The sequence below is a fragment of the Catharus ustulatus genome, chromosome 2, assembly GCF_009819885.2.
Source record: "Catharus ustulatus isolate bCatUst1 chromosome 2, bCatUst1.pri.v2, whole genome shotgun sequence".
Lineage (NCBI taxonomy): Eukaryota > Metazoa > Chordata > Aves > Passeriformes > Turdidae > Catharus > Catharus ustulatus.
The window spans coordinates 26,027,581-26,044,602 of NC_046222.1; the positions used below are offsets into that span (position 1 = coordinate 26,027,581).

Genomic DNA, 17,022 nt, shown 5'->3' on the forward strand with positions numbered 1-17,022 from the left:
TATACAGGGGTCACTTGGACAGATGCTGCAGAAAGCTTGTATAGTGAAGGTATTTGCTCTTCAGATTCCAGTGTTTACCTGGGGAAAGTAAAGCAGCCCTTATCTATGAATGGCACAGTTACCTGACCCATGGGCACCCCAGGCTGAGCAGGAGCAACAAACCCGTGCTGCTGCCACTGCCCACAAAATAACACTGGGCATGAAACAGAGGTGAGAGGTGTGTGTTTGGATATTTGGAACAGGAGGGGGAAGCTAGAGAGGCATTTCCACAAACCTGTAGGAGGCAAGGCTCTAAGAGTTGTGGACTGCTGTGCAGTGTTTTTCTTCATTGTTGATATTAAAGATTTTCTAGAATGAAGTTATGTAAGGTTTTGGACAGACTTAGGATTTTTTTCTGTGGATTCTGGAGGCCGGCAGTTTCAGGCTTAAAAACTCTAAACTGTGTAGGTTTTCCCTGTTTCTCTGCAGAATCCCTATTTCAAAGTATGTGTCTGCTCTGTCCTCAATAAGTAACACGTAATTATGAACAATGGTTACATTCTACTTGGGAAGTATTTCCTGTCAGAGTGGGTCTGGACTTGGTAAGTAACTGAGATGTAATTTTCTTCTACTCATGGTGGTTCTTGGCTTTAACTGCAACAGCTTTTCCTTCTGTCTTATGATGTTCTCCCTCCTGCTGTGCCACCAGGAAGAGAAGGGCACTTTCATAGAGCAATACGTTGTCAGCAGTAAATAGTAATTTTGCTGCAAGAAGACATTGTAGGGTTTTTCTATATAAGAGTTACTGAGGAAAAAAACCATGAATTTAGAGCCAAATCACCCTTTGGAGATGACTTGGAGCAGATGAGATCATCAGGTTTTCAAAAATTAGGTTGCCCTCCAGCTTTTCAGCTGCTTGTCATGGATTCAGAAGAAATTGCTCTAATCCTGAACTGTAGCCATCTCTTTGTCAAAAGCTTCTGCCACAGCAAGATTATTCATTGTTCTTTTATTTTTCTTCAGTTGTTAATTTCTGTCTTTCCTCAGGGTACAGTTTTAATGTTTCTGTATTTGAAAGATCAGAAGTTACTGTCTTACTTATTATTTTGTTCTGCAATGAATGCTTCAACTGATACTTTTCTAGAACGACCAGGCTAGTTGGGAATTGCTGATGAGATGACTAAAGGTTGACAGCTCCTCATCCTAGAATTGAAGTCTTGCTTTTGTTTTTTCATTTGTGTTTCATAATGGGTAAATTATGAGGTCTAAAAAGAGTTTGTTAAATTATTTTTGTGTTTATTTTCACTATACACAAATGAAACTTTAAATTCATTCTCCCCCTTTCTTGCTAGTCTTATTGAAGATTCTACATCTTTCTTGGATGTAATTTATTATGAAAATGAACATCCGGAAAGCTGGTCAAGACATGGCAGGCACCTCTATTGATATTAATTTTAAGTTAATTTCAAAATCTACTAGTGAAATAGCTTTAATTGGCTAACTAAAATCCCTTCTACTTAGCAGGGAGTGTGAAAGTTTACAGGTTTTTAAGGCATTGCCTTTTAATAAATTCCCTTACACCCCAGGCTTCTAATTTAGACAGACTGTAAAATTTTAACCTAAAGAGAATATTAACAAACAGGAGAAATCTCAGCTAACAGAATATAAGTATCTCATCATCAGTGACTGGGAGCTGGTTCCTTGTCCCCCTGTGCTTGGTATTCATCTTCATTAATACAGATCAATGCAGGGAATTTGTTAGGGAACTGTTAACATCCCTATAGAGCCAATTAAAATGTTTTAGGAACAGGAAATATACACTAAATGACATATATCTGACTTGGGTTATAGAGCAAATGAAAAATGAAGGGCTTTGTTTGCCACAGTGCATATAATGTAGCCATTTTATATTTTATATAGTTGTTTTATTTCTATTTGATTTGTTACTGTTTTATGTTGTTCACCAGTCTGCACAACTGTGTTACTGTTAAGTGTAAGCATTTCAAATTCTTAAGGGAGGAATCTTCAGATTCATTGACTAAAATCTTATTTAAATGAAAACTTTATTTTGTAATTAAGCCTAGAGTTCCCTTCATCATGTTTTTAAAATCACTTCTAGAAAATGTTTCTGACCTTCAGAATTATCAATGAATTTTAGAGGGTGTTTTGTGGGCTTTTTGTTTCTGCAATGAAATTAATGGGGTTTACTGTACCTCTTATCCAAAATACAAGGCAGGTGCTCACTAGGAAGGAGAGTTTTGTGTCAGCAGTGACTCAGTGAACTTGAGTATATACTATTTGATAATATCAAAACACATCGCCACCTTCATATGGTTTACTGATTACACAAATCAATTGAAAGTGTTTCTATCTTTGTGATATTCTTGGTTGCTGCACCCACTAGCATGCAGAAGGCTGGTTGTCGGGGTTTTTTATTGAAAAATCCCTGTAGTGTTTCTCCATGTGCCTGCAATCGCTTATTTTTCTATTCAGTTTTCTGTAGCTGAATGTACCTAGTGCAAAAATGAAAAGTGTTATGTTTTCCTTCTTGAAACCAAATGCCTTGAGAATTTAGTTTCTTGATCTACTTCAAAAATATGTCTATTATTTTGCAAAACAAAAGCAAGGATGTTATCACTTAGTCCTGACACATAATTGTCTGAGTGAGTCAGAGTAGAAAGATGCACCACACAGCACAATTCACCTGTAATTCTCAACTCTCAGTAATTTCAAGCTGTTCTTGAGAGTACTGTGTCCACACATCCCTAGCAACATTGCCACTCAGCTTTTTAAAACCTCTTTTCCCATGTGATCTTAGGCATTGCCTTCTCATATGGTAATATGAGTTCTTTTAATTTTCATGTTGTTGATCTAGAAGTTCTTTAGCTTAAATAATAACTGTATTTTTCAAAACTACTTCTGATGTTTGATAATTTTAATGGAAAACAGAAAGAGAAGTATTTTTTAAAAATATTTACCTCCTGCCACTAAAGTAGCAGTTTATCATGTAAACTACAAAGAGGAACGGATGGGAAAAATTGCTTTCAGGTAATAGCTTGAGGCTCTGTTTTAATTTAGTAATAATTCTTATTTACATCTGGGTATAACTCCAGCTGCTCAGCTGTTGTACAGAACAGAGAAGTATTATCTGGTGTTGCTTGCATCAGAATTCAGAGGTCCTCAGGCTGCTTTTTTTGTAGCTATGGTTCTCCCAGCTTTGTGAATTAGCCTTCTGAGAGAACACGCCTCCTGTGGGTATGTTCTTCCCAAGAGCATGCAGAGGAGATGCTAGGAGCAGAGCAAGGGCTGTTCAGGAGATACCTAAGTGGTGTCTGAAGAATGGGGAGGCATGAACGAGGGGTTTTTTATGGAGGAAGACATTTGTTTTGTCAGGAATCACTGTGCTGGTTACAGTTCTTCAGTGAGGGCTTGAGATGAAGCTGTTTCATTTGGAGAGTGTGTGGGGTTGTAACTAGCAATGCCTTTTGTCTCTCTGAAGACTTTATGATCCATCTTCACTTGCAGGATTTGTGCCACTTCTATGTTCAAACAGGTCTCAAACCATGGAGTTTTAAAGCCGTACCTGTAACATTGTTCTTCTGAGCAAGTAGCAGCAATATAGCTCTAGACCAGGCTTGAAATGTCCAGATTTCCAGCAGTTTTATTTATTCTTTCCTAAATAAAAGCAGTTGTTCATTGCTGTTTAGACCTTGTGCCTATTTGTAAATATGTAGGTATATAAAAAATGCATGTGTGTATTCACTTGGTTGTCTCTGAGAGTAAAACAGGTCCAACAGAAGGTAGAAAACCAGCAAAGAACTAATTTTGTCAAAACTTGGAAAGATTAGATCTGAAACTGAGGAGGAGGTCTGGTCCAAATACCAAATTGGAGGAGTGAACAACACAGGTGGAAGGAGAGGATATAAGAGTAGTATACTTACATTAAAGAATAGGGGTTTTCTTCTCCTTAATACGTCTAGTAACTCCTCCTCCATCCATCATGTGTCCCTGCTATGGGTGTAAGTTTGGGGCCATCTCTGATTGAGGGAAAGGTGTTAAGAGGGGAACTTCTTTTCTCTTAAATATCCGATGCATAAAAAATGCAAGAACCACTTTGTTAAAGCTGTGGTTCTTCAGTGTGTGCTGTTTGGTAGAGAGGGGCTACCAAATGATAGTAGACATGTCATGTAGACAAAATGTCATATAGACGTGACATGTCATAGTGGTAGAAGGCGAATATAAAAATAAGGATATTTTTAATACTGATTCGATCTGGCTGTGGAGGAGACATTGCTTGGATTCAAGCTGAGCATCTCTGATGGTTTTTGCCTTTCACACCAGCTCTATGTAGCCACTGAAGCCATCCTCATCGCATTGGTGGGTGCAACACCTCCCTACCACTGGGATCTCCAAGGGCTCTCAGCTAATCAGAGCCATGGCAACTATTCAGTGAGCGAGCAGAAAGCTTTTGGAGAGTGGCTTCTAACTGCCAATGGCAGCGAGGTGCATAAACACATACACTTCAGCAGCAGCTTTACATCCATAGTCTCTGAGGTAAGTCTGAAATGTGTTTTGCAACCTCATGTGTAAGTAGTAAATCTTACTGAGATGGATTTGGAGGTCTCCTTGTACTACTTTTTTCTTACATACTAGTGCATGTTTTGATTAGTAAATGAAATGTGCTACCTCCTGTTACAGCACAGGTAATGTACTCCTGTCTTTACTGAGCTAGCTTTATATATCTATGCAGATCTTGACCAAATTCTGCTCCACCCACCGTTTCTGTGGAGGTTACATATTGCATCCTGCAACCTGGTTCCACATTTGAGCTGACATTCATTTTCCAAATTTGCTCAAAATCCTTTATGGACTCTGAGCTCTTTCTGGCCATCCCCTTGCTGAGCTCCAGTTCATGTAGAGTGTCCATCATGTAATTAGCAAGCTCTGGAGGAAGTGGCTCCTGCAGTCTTTGCAACTCCAAATACAAGAATATGGGCAGTGGTGTGTCAGATGGACAAAGCAACAATGAAGCTTTGGTTTCATTGGCATGGCTCTGTGTTTTTAAACTGATTTCTTTCATGGTCTACCCACAGTCCCTATAGGAATGACTCCAGACTGCACTGATGTGTGCAGCGCCTGCCCTTCCTGGGTCTGTCAGTATCTGTTAATGTCAAATTGTTCTTTACAAGAGCCCTGAGTGCATTGGTTACAAGGCCTGAATGTAGAGTAGAACTGTAGAGTCAAGTGTAGTGCCACTTGATAATTCATGGCTATTGTCCAGAGGTATTAATGCTGTCTAAATTACTCCTGTAAAGGAGTTTATTGGTTAGGAGCATATTAATAAAAATGGCCAACTTTGGAGTAGTACCAAGCCATTGTGTACAAAAGGCATTGCTTCTTATTCTGACAATAAAGAGGATATAAATACTTCTGCTATAATTTAAATTAAAATTTTAATGGATAGTGGATTTCTTAAGCATTATTTAAATTTCTTTTTTGGTTGTTTTTTTTTAACTTGCCCAAAAATCTTTTACTCTCTTAAACTTGACAAGTCAGACGTCCTTGTAAAACCTAGCATATAACACAGATTTTATACATTTTGGTTTCATAAATAAGTAGTGCTGGTAAAAATCAAAACCTGATTGAGCAATAAAAACCCTAAAAACACTCCCCAACCAAAACAAACAAAAAACCCCAACCCCACGGCAACCTGTGTAGATTCCACTTTCTAATTCTTTAGCGTGTGTTTCAGTAGAGGCCCATTTGAATAAAATCTTCTTACCTCTTCTGTTTCCCTCTATTAAAATAGTTTTTATTAATTTATTGGCTGAATGTTTGGTATATTTGGACGTTACGTGCTAAGCACAAACATTTTGAGTAAGAACATACATACCTGGAGAATATGTCCCCACTATTAATCTAATTTCATGATTGATGATAAAGATGTTTTTTCCCTACATTTAAAGAGGCTGTGTCAAGTGCTTAACCTTTTGGCATCACTGCTAACATGACCATTACAAATTTACACTGAAAAATATTCTGATGTAAAAAACTTGATTTGTGAATAAGCATATATGTAGCATGTTTTTATGTAGAAGAGAAAAGCCTTGAGATCTCTAAAGGGCTAAGACACTGAGAACAGATTTTGCTTTGCAACCAAATTATCCCTTGATCACTGAATGATTCAGAAAGCATCTCATGTCAGCAACTTTCATGTTGGCAGCTTTTAAAATTTTTATACCAAAAGTTAGGACATAATTCTTGTAACTATTATAAAACAAACTGACCATGTTATTTAGGATAAAATTAATCTCATATTCAGTTATTTTACAAATGTGTTTTTCTGTGAATTGTTTTTGATGTCTGCAGAAGCTTCAGAGCTGATTTATGGTCATGTGGTTAGTTCCAGTTGGATTTTGCCAGTCTTAGCACTTTAAGGGCACACTTGCTACTATTATCGTTAATCACCTCCCTGTTAAAGTAACAATTCAAAATTAAGCAGGTAGAGAAAGTAAACAAGTTATTTTCTTGGAGCTTATGAATGATGTTTTGTTAGCATCCTAATCTTTGTGAGGTTTAGTTATGTGGCTCTATTCTCCTGCTGAAGTAGTTTATAACTGAGCTTTGAAACAATACAAGCTTTGCTAGAAAGGATATTTAATGAGATTTTGGTAAAGGAAGAGGAGATTGAGGAGAAGATTAGAGAGTTATTGCAACGATAATGACATAATCACCAGCTTACCAGCACAGGAGTAAAAGTTGGTTGTCACTAAAAGGAAATATTATCTCAAGGTGCAAGAGGAATAGAAAAAGAAAAGAACAGAAGATGTGAAGTATTTAGAATGCGAAAGGAAATAACTTTTGAACATTGAGAGCATGGCATATTTTCATTGTGCATTTCTGTCAGAATTTTGTCAGGTTCAACTTGAGACATAAAGTCTGTAAGAATCAAACATTTCAAGATAAGCTTTGTATTTGGAATTGAAAAGAGCTGGAAATGATGAAGTACACTAAAAGAGCCGAGTGTGTGCAGAAAACCTTAGTAACCTGTCTAATGTTACCAGAGTATTGCTTGGGGACAAGACAGTTTATCAAGAGAAGCATGTGCAGGAGTATCTTCAGATATAAACCACAAATATTTTTTCACAATGTATGTTCTACACACTGCAGTCACACAAGTCAGTAGGAGGAACTGAGTCTATTTAGGTTAATAGCTTTATGTGAAAGAAGGCAGAAAAAGGGAAAGTGGGAGAAAACTGCAAAATAATTAGAGTATTGTGGGGAATCTGTTTTTAATTTCAAAATCAAAGACTACATTTGATTTGGGAGAACTGCAATTGTTAGTATTCCACAGTGAGTTTGGGAGGCAACAGTGGGAACTTGTGATTTACTGAATATGGTGCTTTGGAGATTTATGAAGAGTTTGATCTTCTTTAAAATATGTAACAACCCATCCAACTATTAGCTGTTGGTGAACTGTTTGGATTCTGATTAATTTGCCTTTTTGCTGGTTTATTGTTTCTGTTTTTGTCTTCCCCCTCCATCCAGTGGTTTTTAATTGGCAATGCATCATACAAAGTCAGTGCTGCCAGTTCTTTCTACTTCAGTGGTGTGTTTGTTGGAGCCATCTCCTTTGGCCAGCTGTCTGATCGCTTCGGGAGGAAGAAAGTCTATCTCACAGGTAACCCCTAAACAAAAGGAATGACATGAAGATGTCATGTCTTTGAAGATCAGTGGCAACGGTCCAGTTTCTGCTGAGAGCTTGATGCACAGCTGTTAATCATATGCTGTGCTTTTGTTTGTTTGTTTTGGTATTTCAATATACTTGTGCCATAGAAGTTGAGACAATAAATTAATATTTCACTGTTCAGTCACCATTTGAATTTCTGCAAGGTGTTTTGGGTTTGTGAGTCAGGCCATAAAGGCTTTCACTCATGCAATGTTATGCTTGTGGGATCTCTGCAAATTGCAATTTTTAGTATTTTTAATATTTGGTATTTTTAGTAGTTTTGTAACAGCATTCTTACCTGTCTAACCTGTTAGAAATTTGTGGCACCTTTTATCCCCTGTCTGCATGATTTAATTTTTATGTATTTGTGATCCTCATACTGTTTTGAAGCTCATAAGCTTTCTAGCTATCCCTAGATCAAAAAACATTTGGAACTGCATGTTTTGTGTATGTATAAAGTTGTGTATCAATGGATGAGCGTGTAGAGTTTAAAGAAATGTTTTATGCTTTTTGTTTTTCTTTTAAGGAACAGCACTTGTTGAAAACGCATAAAGGTGGTCTGCATGCAGATCCACCATGTATTGTCCCCAGCATTGTTTCTCTTCTCTGGTTTCTATACACTGCTGTCTAAAAATGAGGCGAGGTATTTGGTCATATATTTAACCTGTGGCTTTTGTATCAGAGATAAATATAAAGCCATCTTTGACAGGAGTCAGACAATGGTTCTGAGTGTATTAAAAAATTGTCTGCTATGAACTGAATTTAAAGGTTCAAACTGCAAACTATATATGAAAAAAACCACTCCTTCTGTGTCCCCTTCTTTTTGATACTGGCTCTAGGTATTTAAATTTCTTTTCAAACTTGTAGTGGTAGTGTTGATGGTGATGGCTTAGGACAGATGCCAGTGGGCATCAAGTAAAGATACCAGTTAAATGCTTCTGTTTCTTTAAGTACCCTTCTAAAATGAACCTTTATACCTTATTTTACAGGTTTTGCACTTGACATCTTGTTTGCCGTTGCAAACGGATTCTCACCCTCGTATGAATTCTTCGTCATTTGCCGATTCTTGGTAGGGATGATGAATGGTGGGATGTCACTGGTAGCCTTTGTTCTACTGAATGAGTGTGTGGGTACAGCCTACTGGGCATTAGCAGGTAAACTGCCTTTATTAGAATTCATAGATTTCAATCTCACACACCACTTGAGGCACACAAAGCAGTTGCAAATTTAGCTGCAGTTGAGCATATCTGTGATCACAGTCTTTGAAATCTGCTTGTTTCATATGGACCTTAGGAAAGCAGGATAGATTACGTGGGGGTTATTCAGATCTCTGCATCACTCAAGTTGACAAAGATCCAGCTGAGACATCTCCCATGAATGATACCTGCTAAATATTCATCCAAGGTTTGTCATAACTGAGCTTTATTAATCAGAATGTTGGACTCTGCCAAACAGAGACAAGTGTTCATGTGCTAAATATAAATTACAGTAAATTCACGAATACAAGCCGCACTGATTATAAGCCGCATCTCTGGGTGTTGGCAAATATTTTGGTTTTTGTCCATAGATAAGCCGCACACGAATATAAGCCGCTCTGTCGTTCGCAGCGAGGACCCGCGTGCAATTAGTAACAGAACGGCGGGAGGGCGGGGTTTACTGGCTGAGCTAAGGCTGTGCAGGCTCGGCCCGCTAGGGGCCGCTGACGGGGCCAGGTGGGCCAGCACGGTGCTGCAGCTCGGGGCCGGCCGCCGCTGCCACTGGGCTCGGTCACCCCGGGTCGGCGCTGCCCCGCGGTGGCAGGCAGGGACGGAGCTTCCCCCGCTCCTACGGCAGCGGCGGCGGGGGGGGACGGAGCTTTCCCGCGCCCGTGGCGCCGGCGGCAGGCAGGGACGGAGTTTCCCCGCTCCTGCCGCGGCGGCGGCGGGCGGGGACAAAGCACCCCGTCGGCTCCCCGAGCCGCGGCAATGGCTGCGCGGGGCTCCCGTCGGCTCCCCGGGCCACAGCAATGGCGGCGCGGGCTTCTCCCCCCCTCCCCGGGCCGCAGCAATGGCGGCGCGGGCTTCTCCCCCCCTCCCCGGGCCGCGGTAGGGGCGGCCCGGGTCCCCCCTCTCCTCCCCGGGCCCCGGTAGGGGCGGCCCGGGTCCCCCCTCTCCTCCCCGGGCCGCGGCAATGGCGGCGCGGGCTTCCCCCCCCCTCCCCGGGCCGCGGTAGGGGCGGCCCGGGTCCCCCCTCTCCTCCCCGGGCCCCGGTAGGGGCGGCCCGGGTCCCCCCTCTCCTCCCCGAGCTGCAGCAATGGCGGCGCCGGGGCCCCCCCCGTCTCTCCCCTGGGCTGTGGCAGAGGAGGAAAGAGAGCTCTCCCGCCTCTCTCCCCGCCCCCCGTGCTCCCTGCAGGCAGCCAGGCTCCACCCGCGGTGCAACAAAGTAGCGATTTGTAACAATCGCAAAATGCCGACTTTGCAGCAGCTCGGCTCAGCACTCTGGCAGGCACTTCTGAGGTTGTATTAGCCGCTCCTGATTATTAGCCGCATTTCCGGTTTAGGAGCAAAATCTTAGTCAAATTGGTGCGGCTTGTATTCGTGAAATTACTGTATTTCCTTCCTGGAAAGAAGGAAACTTCCTGGCAGTTGTTAAAAAGAAATCAAAAGTGTTTTTATATCATAGGAGGATGAGAAAACTGTTGCTTATATGTTATTTTAAAAGTTGTCCTATGTCGTAATTACCCTGAGAATTTAGACAATACAGACCCCCTTAACTGTCCTGATTGCTAGTGTTGGACCTGTGCTTGAGAAGTGTTTGTAAATTGTACTGCTGCAGCTCCAGGACCTGATTTACAAAGCCCAAGAAATGGTGGCTATACTGAGACTGTTTTAAAATAGGTGTCTCACAAATCATGGGAGTTACAAATGAATACTGCATATTCCTAAAACTACTAGTTTTTCAATGTTTTGTAGTATTTATTTTTACACACAGAAAGGTGCATACTTATGCTACATACATACACATACTTGCACTTGGAATTAGAAGACTTCATTGTTCAAAGGGCTTTGTTGGGTGTGGAGGATGTAGTAGACGGTTTTTGTGGCTTTTGTTGATCTTTGCAATTAGATGTAATACTTATGCTCTTCATGAATGAAGGACAGGGTGTTCTTTGGTCAAAGAGCTGTGGTTCTGCCTGAATTGCTGAATGAATTTTTGCTTACAAAAAGTTAGTTCTTGTCTGATCCCATTTGTCAAGATTTATTAATGTTTCTTACAGAAGAGATAATGTTTTGTTATGTTTTTAATTGTATGTTAGGTTCTATTGGTGGCTTGTTCTTTGCTGTGGGAATTGCCCAGTTCGCTTTATTAGGGTATTTCATTCGTTCCTGGAGGACTCTGGCTGTTGTGGTTAATCTGGAAGGAGCCGTCATCTTTTTCCTCTCTCTGTAAGTTGTTTTTCAAACCAAGTTCCATAAAGAAAGATGTCAAAAAAAAAAATCAAACAAACCAAGTACCCAAACTACTAAGTCAAGTTGGCTTTTTAGGATGGCATGAAATGATGTAAATAAGGTATTTCTCTCAACTTGTATACACCCTCCCTCCCACATGATCTGTGATTTCTTCAAATAAGAGTGCTGCAATATTTGAGCCTGTAAATCTACAATGTACTGTATGTGCAGTATTACTGTAGATGGGAGCAGTCTCTAGGGTGGTAGAGAAGCATATCCTGTTCTTTAGGTGTATGTAGATGACCTAAACTGGTGTGCTACGAGGCACTATAAATACATGTTAAAAGATACAGGAATGATTTCATATTTATGTGATATCATGGTGCTTCTCTTATGTTTATGCAGAAAGAACAGCATCAAAATTGCTTGCCTGTCCAGTCTTAAAAGTGACATGCAAAAGAAAAAATGGGCAACTCCCTGGAATTTTTCAAATGTGCTTTTTTTTGGAGATAATAGGATCTTTGTGAATTTCAGCACTGAAAGCTCTGTGATGCAGTGTGGTCTTCTTTTCTTACATGTTTTCTGATATCTAAATTTCAATAACTAAAAAGTGAAATTACTTTAGCTGCTGTTTAAATTAGAGGTCTTTTCCTTTCCAACCTCTATTTCACTTCAGTAACTCTTTGAAGAAAGCCTTTGCTCCTCAAAAAATCCACACACTCTTTCAAAGGAAGCATCACAACTCAGGCTGTGCATGAGGTGAAAGGCAGAGATGACTCTGGGTATTTCAAAACCTTGTGGTGATAGGGACCCTTGGAAAAGAAAATTAACTTTCAGATTTATGGGTACAACTTTTTAAAGTGAGTTATGCTTGTGACTTCAGAACTGTGCTCAGAAACCTATCTTTCTTGTAAGAAAAGGAGCTTTTTTTAAATTCCGAATTTAACACTACCTCCCTGCCACATTGCTTAAAAATTACTCAATGGAGAAAACGCTATCAGATTTTTTTATCCCGAGGAAGAAAATATGTTCCTTTCTAAGCTCTTTTTTTGGTGAAAACAGAATCACATTATTTTAAACTTAGAGGGTGTCCCGGTTTAAAGGGACAGTATTACCAGGAAAAGGAAATTCAGGAACTCTCAGGCACAAAAAAAGGTATAGGTTGGGAATAACAGTTCTTTACTGATATATTTATAAGACAAACAAAACCAGCATCAGCTATAGGAAAGAAAAAAAAAAACAGTGACAGAACAGAACGGAATTCAGTCCCAGTCCCTTTTTTCAGTCACCAATGGCTCTCCGATGGAGCAGGGCAGGCGGTCTCCCAGTCGCGGCTACTGCAGGAGCAGGGGGGCAAGGTGGCCTTACCGCCCCAGGTGGAAGAAAGGGTGAGGAAGGAACTCTGCTCACCGTGGGCGTCCCAGTTCCCAGTTGTTCAGAGGAAGCAGGAAACTTTAGCAGTCCGAATCCAAGAAGCCTGATCCCAACCGCGGAGAAAGGAACCTCTCTCCTCGAGTTCGGCCGGCGAGCTGTAAGAGTTCTCCTACCCCGAGTGTCCTCCTACTTACCGAAAAACAAAAGCAGGACTCCACCTTTCCCTAATGGAGCCATCAGGTTGCTTCAGCTATTCCTTTGTCTTCAGCTCTTAACGGCTAATCGGAGAGCCATCCCGGCTAGCTTAACATAATAATGGGAAAAATTTCTAAACCTCGCCAACCCACAACAGAGGGAAAATATAATTTTTTATCTGAGGCAAAAATCTTATAAAGCTTCTGGCAAAAGACTAAATTTTAAATTAGTTCTGGAAGCCTGAAAATAATAGAGAATTTGTGTAGTAGACAATGTTGGAGTTACAGGTCTTTCAAGTGAACAGTGCATGTGAGGAGCATGACCTTTGCACAGTTTCTGCCTTCTTGTCTACAGGAAAGAATTTGTCAAAAAGCTGAGGAATGGGAAATGGAAGTTGGTCTTGTGGAAAATGAGAAATTGAACTAGTGGGCCATACAAAAGCATTCTGTGTTACTTGTGTGCCTCCTTAATTCTGAATTCTCCGAAGATGGGATCCTAATCATACTGTAACTTGTAATGTTGTTCTTTCTATGTATATATATATATATGTATACACTCAGTGTAATTTCTTGGTATCTAAATTATGTATGGCTTACATTTCCTTTTAACATACTTTGTGTCTCAGTAAGTGAATTTTATACCTGAAAGGTTGTTTGAGAACTCTTTATTATACTGAAGTGCATTTCAGCCTTATTCCTTTAGAAGAGTCCAGCCTCATAGAGAAGAAAATCCCTAAAGCTGCGTGCATGTGTGTGTGTGTTTCAGATTCATTCCTGAGTCCCCCCGCTGGCTCTATTCCCAGGGCCGTCTGAATGAGGCAGAAGATGCCCTCCACCTCATTGCAAAGAGGAACTGCAAGCAGAAATGCACTTTTTCATTAAAACTCCCAGCAAAAAGTTGCTCCAGAGAGGCTGGCAGCTTTCTGGACCTCTTCCGATACAGGATTCTTCTGGGACGCACCTTGATCATGATGTTCACCTGGTACTGGAAATACTTTGTAGGCCCAGCTGTGCTACTGGGACCTCTTTAAGTCTTTCAGAGAATATGGTGCTGAGAATTCCCTTGTCCTACAGATTATTAGGGACGCTGTACCTAAAAAGGATTCTTTATGGTATTTAAGTATCTATTACAGTATTTCCTTAGTGCGTATCCAGCACAAAGCCATTTTTGCAGTCCAGTTCTGAAGTGTTTTATCTCTACATTTCTATCTTGTGTTTGGAGTCTCAAAACAGTTGAGAACTACCCCTTCAGTTCTGATCCACAAGGCTGCTGAGATTAGTCACAATGTCCTCCTCTTAGACCCAGAGCTGTCAGTATCTATTCACATGGATTACTCCTTGTTTTGTGTGTAAGGAGCCCATTGCCAGGTGGGTGGCCTACCTTGTTTAATGAATAGGCATCATAAAGTAACAGTTCTTAAGAGGAAGTTCTGGCTGTTGCTATAGTGAGGAGCAGGAACCTGTGATGCTGCCTCTAGTCACTAGCAGAAATTTAACTCCAAAAGTGCGTGGTTTTTTTCAAATATCTCACTAGCCCTGAGGTCTTTCACTGCTTCTTAAAAAAGCATGTGTGACATGGTATGCAGGTCCTTGGGCATTACTGCTCATATAGTTGCTTTTGTAATGTGTTTATTTGGGAAAGATGTGTTAGTTAAGAATAAAATAAATGTTTTTGTCAGCATACAGCACTGAGCTGTTTTTGTGTTGCTTTTCCAAGTGCTTACTGCAGAGTAAATTGTTTGTTCTGTTCCTTAAATGACAATTGTTGATTTGCTGCAAAATGAATTAGTGACCAGTTTCTTTCCTCTCTGTAAAGACAATTCCCTTTACAGGGGTTAACAAAAGGTTGCAAAAGAAAAGTTGAACAGAGTTGGAGAATGAATGAATAAATCTGGACCAGGGTGTAGAAATTAAAAGCAGGTTGAAGTGTTGTTTAAACTGCTTGAGAAACTTGGTTTATACACAATTGGAAAAACTGTGGATGAAAGTGTAACCTGATAAAAACAAAAGGGACAAAGACATTCCTGAAGTTAAGAAATATAGCCATGATGGTATTTTAATTTCATACTTAACTTTTTGCACACTGTTTGTAAGTGTAGTCTTAAGTTTTACTCAGTAGTAAGTCAGGAATTGGCTCTTGGCTGAGACAAAATTGTTTATTTGCCTTGGGGGGCATCATATCCTTACATAGAAACATTTTAGACCTGTCTGCTGAAATACTAAATATAGTTTATAGTGTATTGTGCCAGACCAGTGCTTCAGTTTGACAGGCGAAGTGTCAGCTCTGATTTCACTTTTTTTTCCCCTCCTGTCTTTTGCAGGTTTGTGTGCAGCTTAGTTTACTACGGTCTTACCCTTAATGTGGGTGATTTAGGCGGAAGTATTTATGCCAATTTAGCCCTGTCAGGCTTGATAGAAATCCCAGCGTACCCAATCTGTATTTACTTGATTAACCAAAAGTGGTAAGTATGGAATTCATTAACCCATTCAAGATTTCTTTACAACTTTTCTCAAAGATGGGTTTTCTGTCTATCACATCTCCTAGCTTGTATCTGTAGTGTGGGGCTTCCTACTTGAAAGTGAAAGTGTCATTGTTTTATCTCTATTTCACATCGCAGTTTAGCTTGTTTTCAGTCGCTCATCTAGTGGTGAAGCCGTCTTTCTGGCTTAGGTTGGGTGGATGTTGCTCGCAGGAACCTGCGTTGCCTCCAGGCTAACACTAGATAGCGTCCTTCCCACCACTGCCCTGTGATCCCGTCCTTGCTGCTGGGACAGAGGTATCCCGGCTCCACTCTGCTGGGGCTGGAATAGCAGTACCTGTGTGAGCAGAGCAGACATTCAACCTTTGCCTGAACCACAGTACTCTGGACAGAGTCTCTCAGTTCTTGTAGAATTTCCTCCCCATCTTTTCTCTGTGTCTCCTGAGGAGGTTTACTAATGTCACGCACAACGGGAAGCAACCCCAAATCCTGGAAATTGTCAGGTGCTGTATAAAGTCAGCGCTTGTTTTGTTAGGTGTGCAGCAGAAGCTTGTTTAAAAACGGTATGAGAGGAAGCATTGGTGTAAGATGGTATTCAGAATTCACAACTGCAAATAAAGAGTCAGTGTGAATTCAGAGGATTCATTGCTTTGCAACCCACCAACCTAATGCAGAATATAAACCTTTATTATCTTTGCTTATCAGGTTTGGTCGGAAGCGAACTTTGAGTGCATTTCTGTTCTTGGGAGGATTGGCTTCTCTTATTGTCATGTTTCTGCCTAAGAAGAGAGGTAAGTATTTTTTTGTTTTTGGAGTATGTGGTAAGAATTGGTAAAAGCAGCATCCTACAGCATAACAATTTGATTGGCTGATGGAAGATTAGGCTCATACCACGAGAGAGTCTCAATTTTTGAAGCTGGAGAAGCCAATTCAATAAAAGAATAAGCGGTAACCTCTCTAAGACCTTTGAGAAAACTTGTTAGTAAGGTCTGGATATGAATTTTTGCCTTTGGGTTTTGCCCTTTACTTCTGTTCACATCAGTTACTCCTTTTCAGTGTTTTTGACATAATCCCAATGAATGATATTTCTTGTGATATCTCCAGTAGCTAGATCATAGGTTAGTGTAAGTAATACTCATGCAACTTGGATGTATCTCTCCAAGTAGAAGATCAGTGTCACAAGATCTGAAGAACTGAGTGATGGAGCAAGTCTCTATCTTTCCCATACTACTTTGTAATGTTCAAGAGTAGTGTGGTTGTGTTAATAGTAATGTGACCACATAACTTACAGCTGAGAGAGCATTCTCATAAACTTCTGAACTGGGGGGGTCTTTAAGAAATGTAAAATTAAACTTCTTTTGTGTAAAGATGCGCTAATGTTAATTTTCAGATCACATAGCGATTTTTCTTTTTAAAACCAGATAGATAAATTCGTGTTGCTAGTAAGATCTATGGATGCATATTACCTTTCATAAAGTGAGAGAATGTTTCAAATGCTTGAAGAGTGATTCAAGAAGTTGAACATCTATGACACAGTACAGAATTTGCTCTAGATGGCAGATAGATAAAACATTTTTTATCTGATGGATAAAGCTTTTTTAAAGGGGTGCAACTCAAGTTTTCAGAATTATTCCGGATGCTAGAGCATGGACACTTGGAAATACTGTGGTTTGCCTGGTACCAGTCGTCGAGTATTTTTTGCATGTCATTCCAAACATGAGATGTGAAAAGAGAAGACAGAACTATGAGACCCCAGGAAATCAGCTGTGTACTGAACTGCTCGAGTCAAGGCAAGGGTGAAATGCCTTGTGAAGTGAAAGAGCTCATTGGTTAGAAGG

The 17,022-nt window shown here is 40.3% G+C and overlaps 1 protein-coding gene across 2 annotated transcripts in view; it reads left to right on the plus strand.

The window, feature by feature from the left end:
- Nucleotides 1-17,022, plus strand: part of SLC22A15 (solute carrier family 22 member 15) — a 40,482-nt gene that overhangs the window by 10,926 nt on the left and 12,534 nt on the right. For both annotated transcript variants that reach the window (XR_004417169.1, XM_033053274.1), the window contains exons 2-8: nucleotides 4,321-4,533; nucleotides 7,528-7,660; nucleotides 8,698-8,862; nucleotides 11,004-11,133; nucleotides 13,471-13,686; nucleotides 15,026-15,166; nucleotides 15,890-15,975. Coding sequence is in view for 1 of the 2 variants with exons in the window: in XM_033053274.1 (XP_032909165.1) it covers nucleotides 4,321-4,533; nucleotides 7,528-7,660; nucleotides 8,698-8,862; nucleotides 11,004-11,133; nucleotides 13,471-13,686; nucleotides 15,026-15,166; nucleotides 15,890-15,975 (1,084 nt within the window). In the remaining variant the exon portion in view is untranslated. The remainder of the gene's footprint in view (nucleotides 1-4,320; nucleotides 4,534-7,527; nucleotides 7,661-8,697; nucleotides 8,863-11,003; nucleotides 11,134-13,470; nucleotides 13,687-15,025; nucleotides 15,167-15,889; nucleotides 15,976-17,022) is intronic.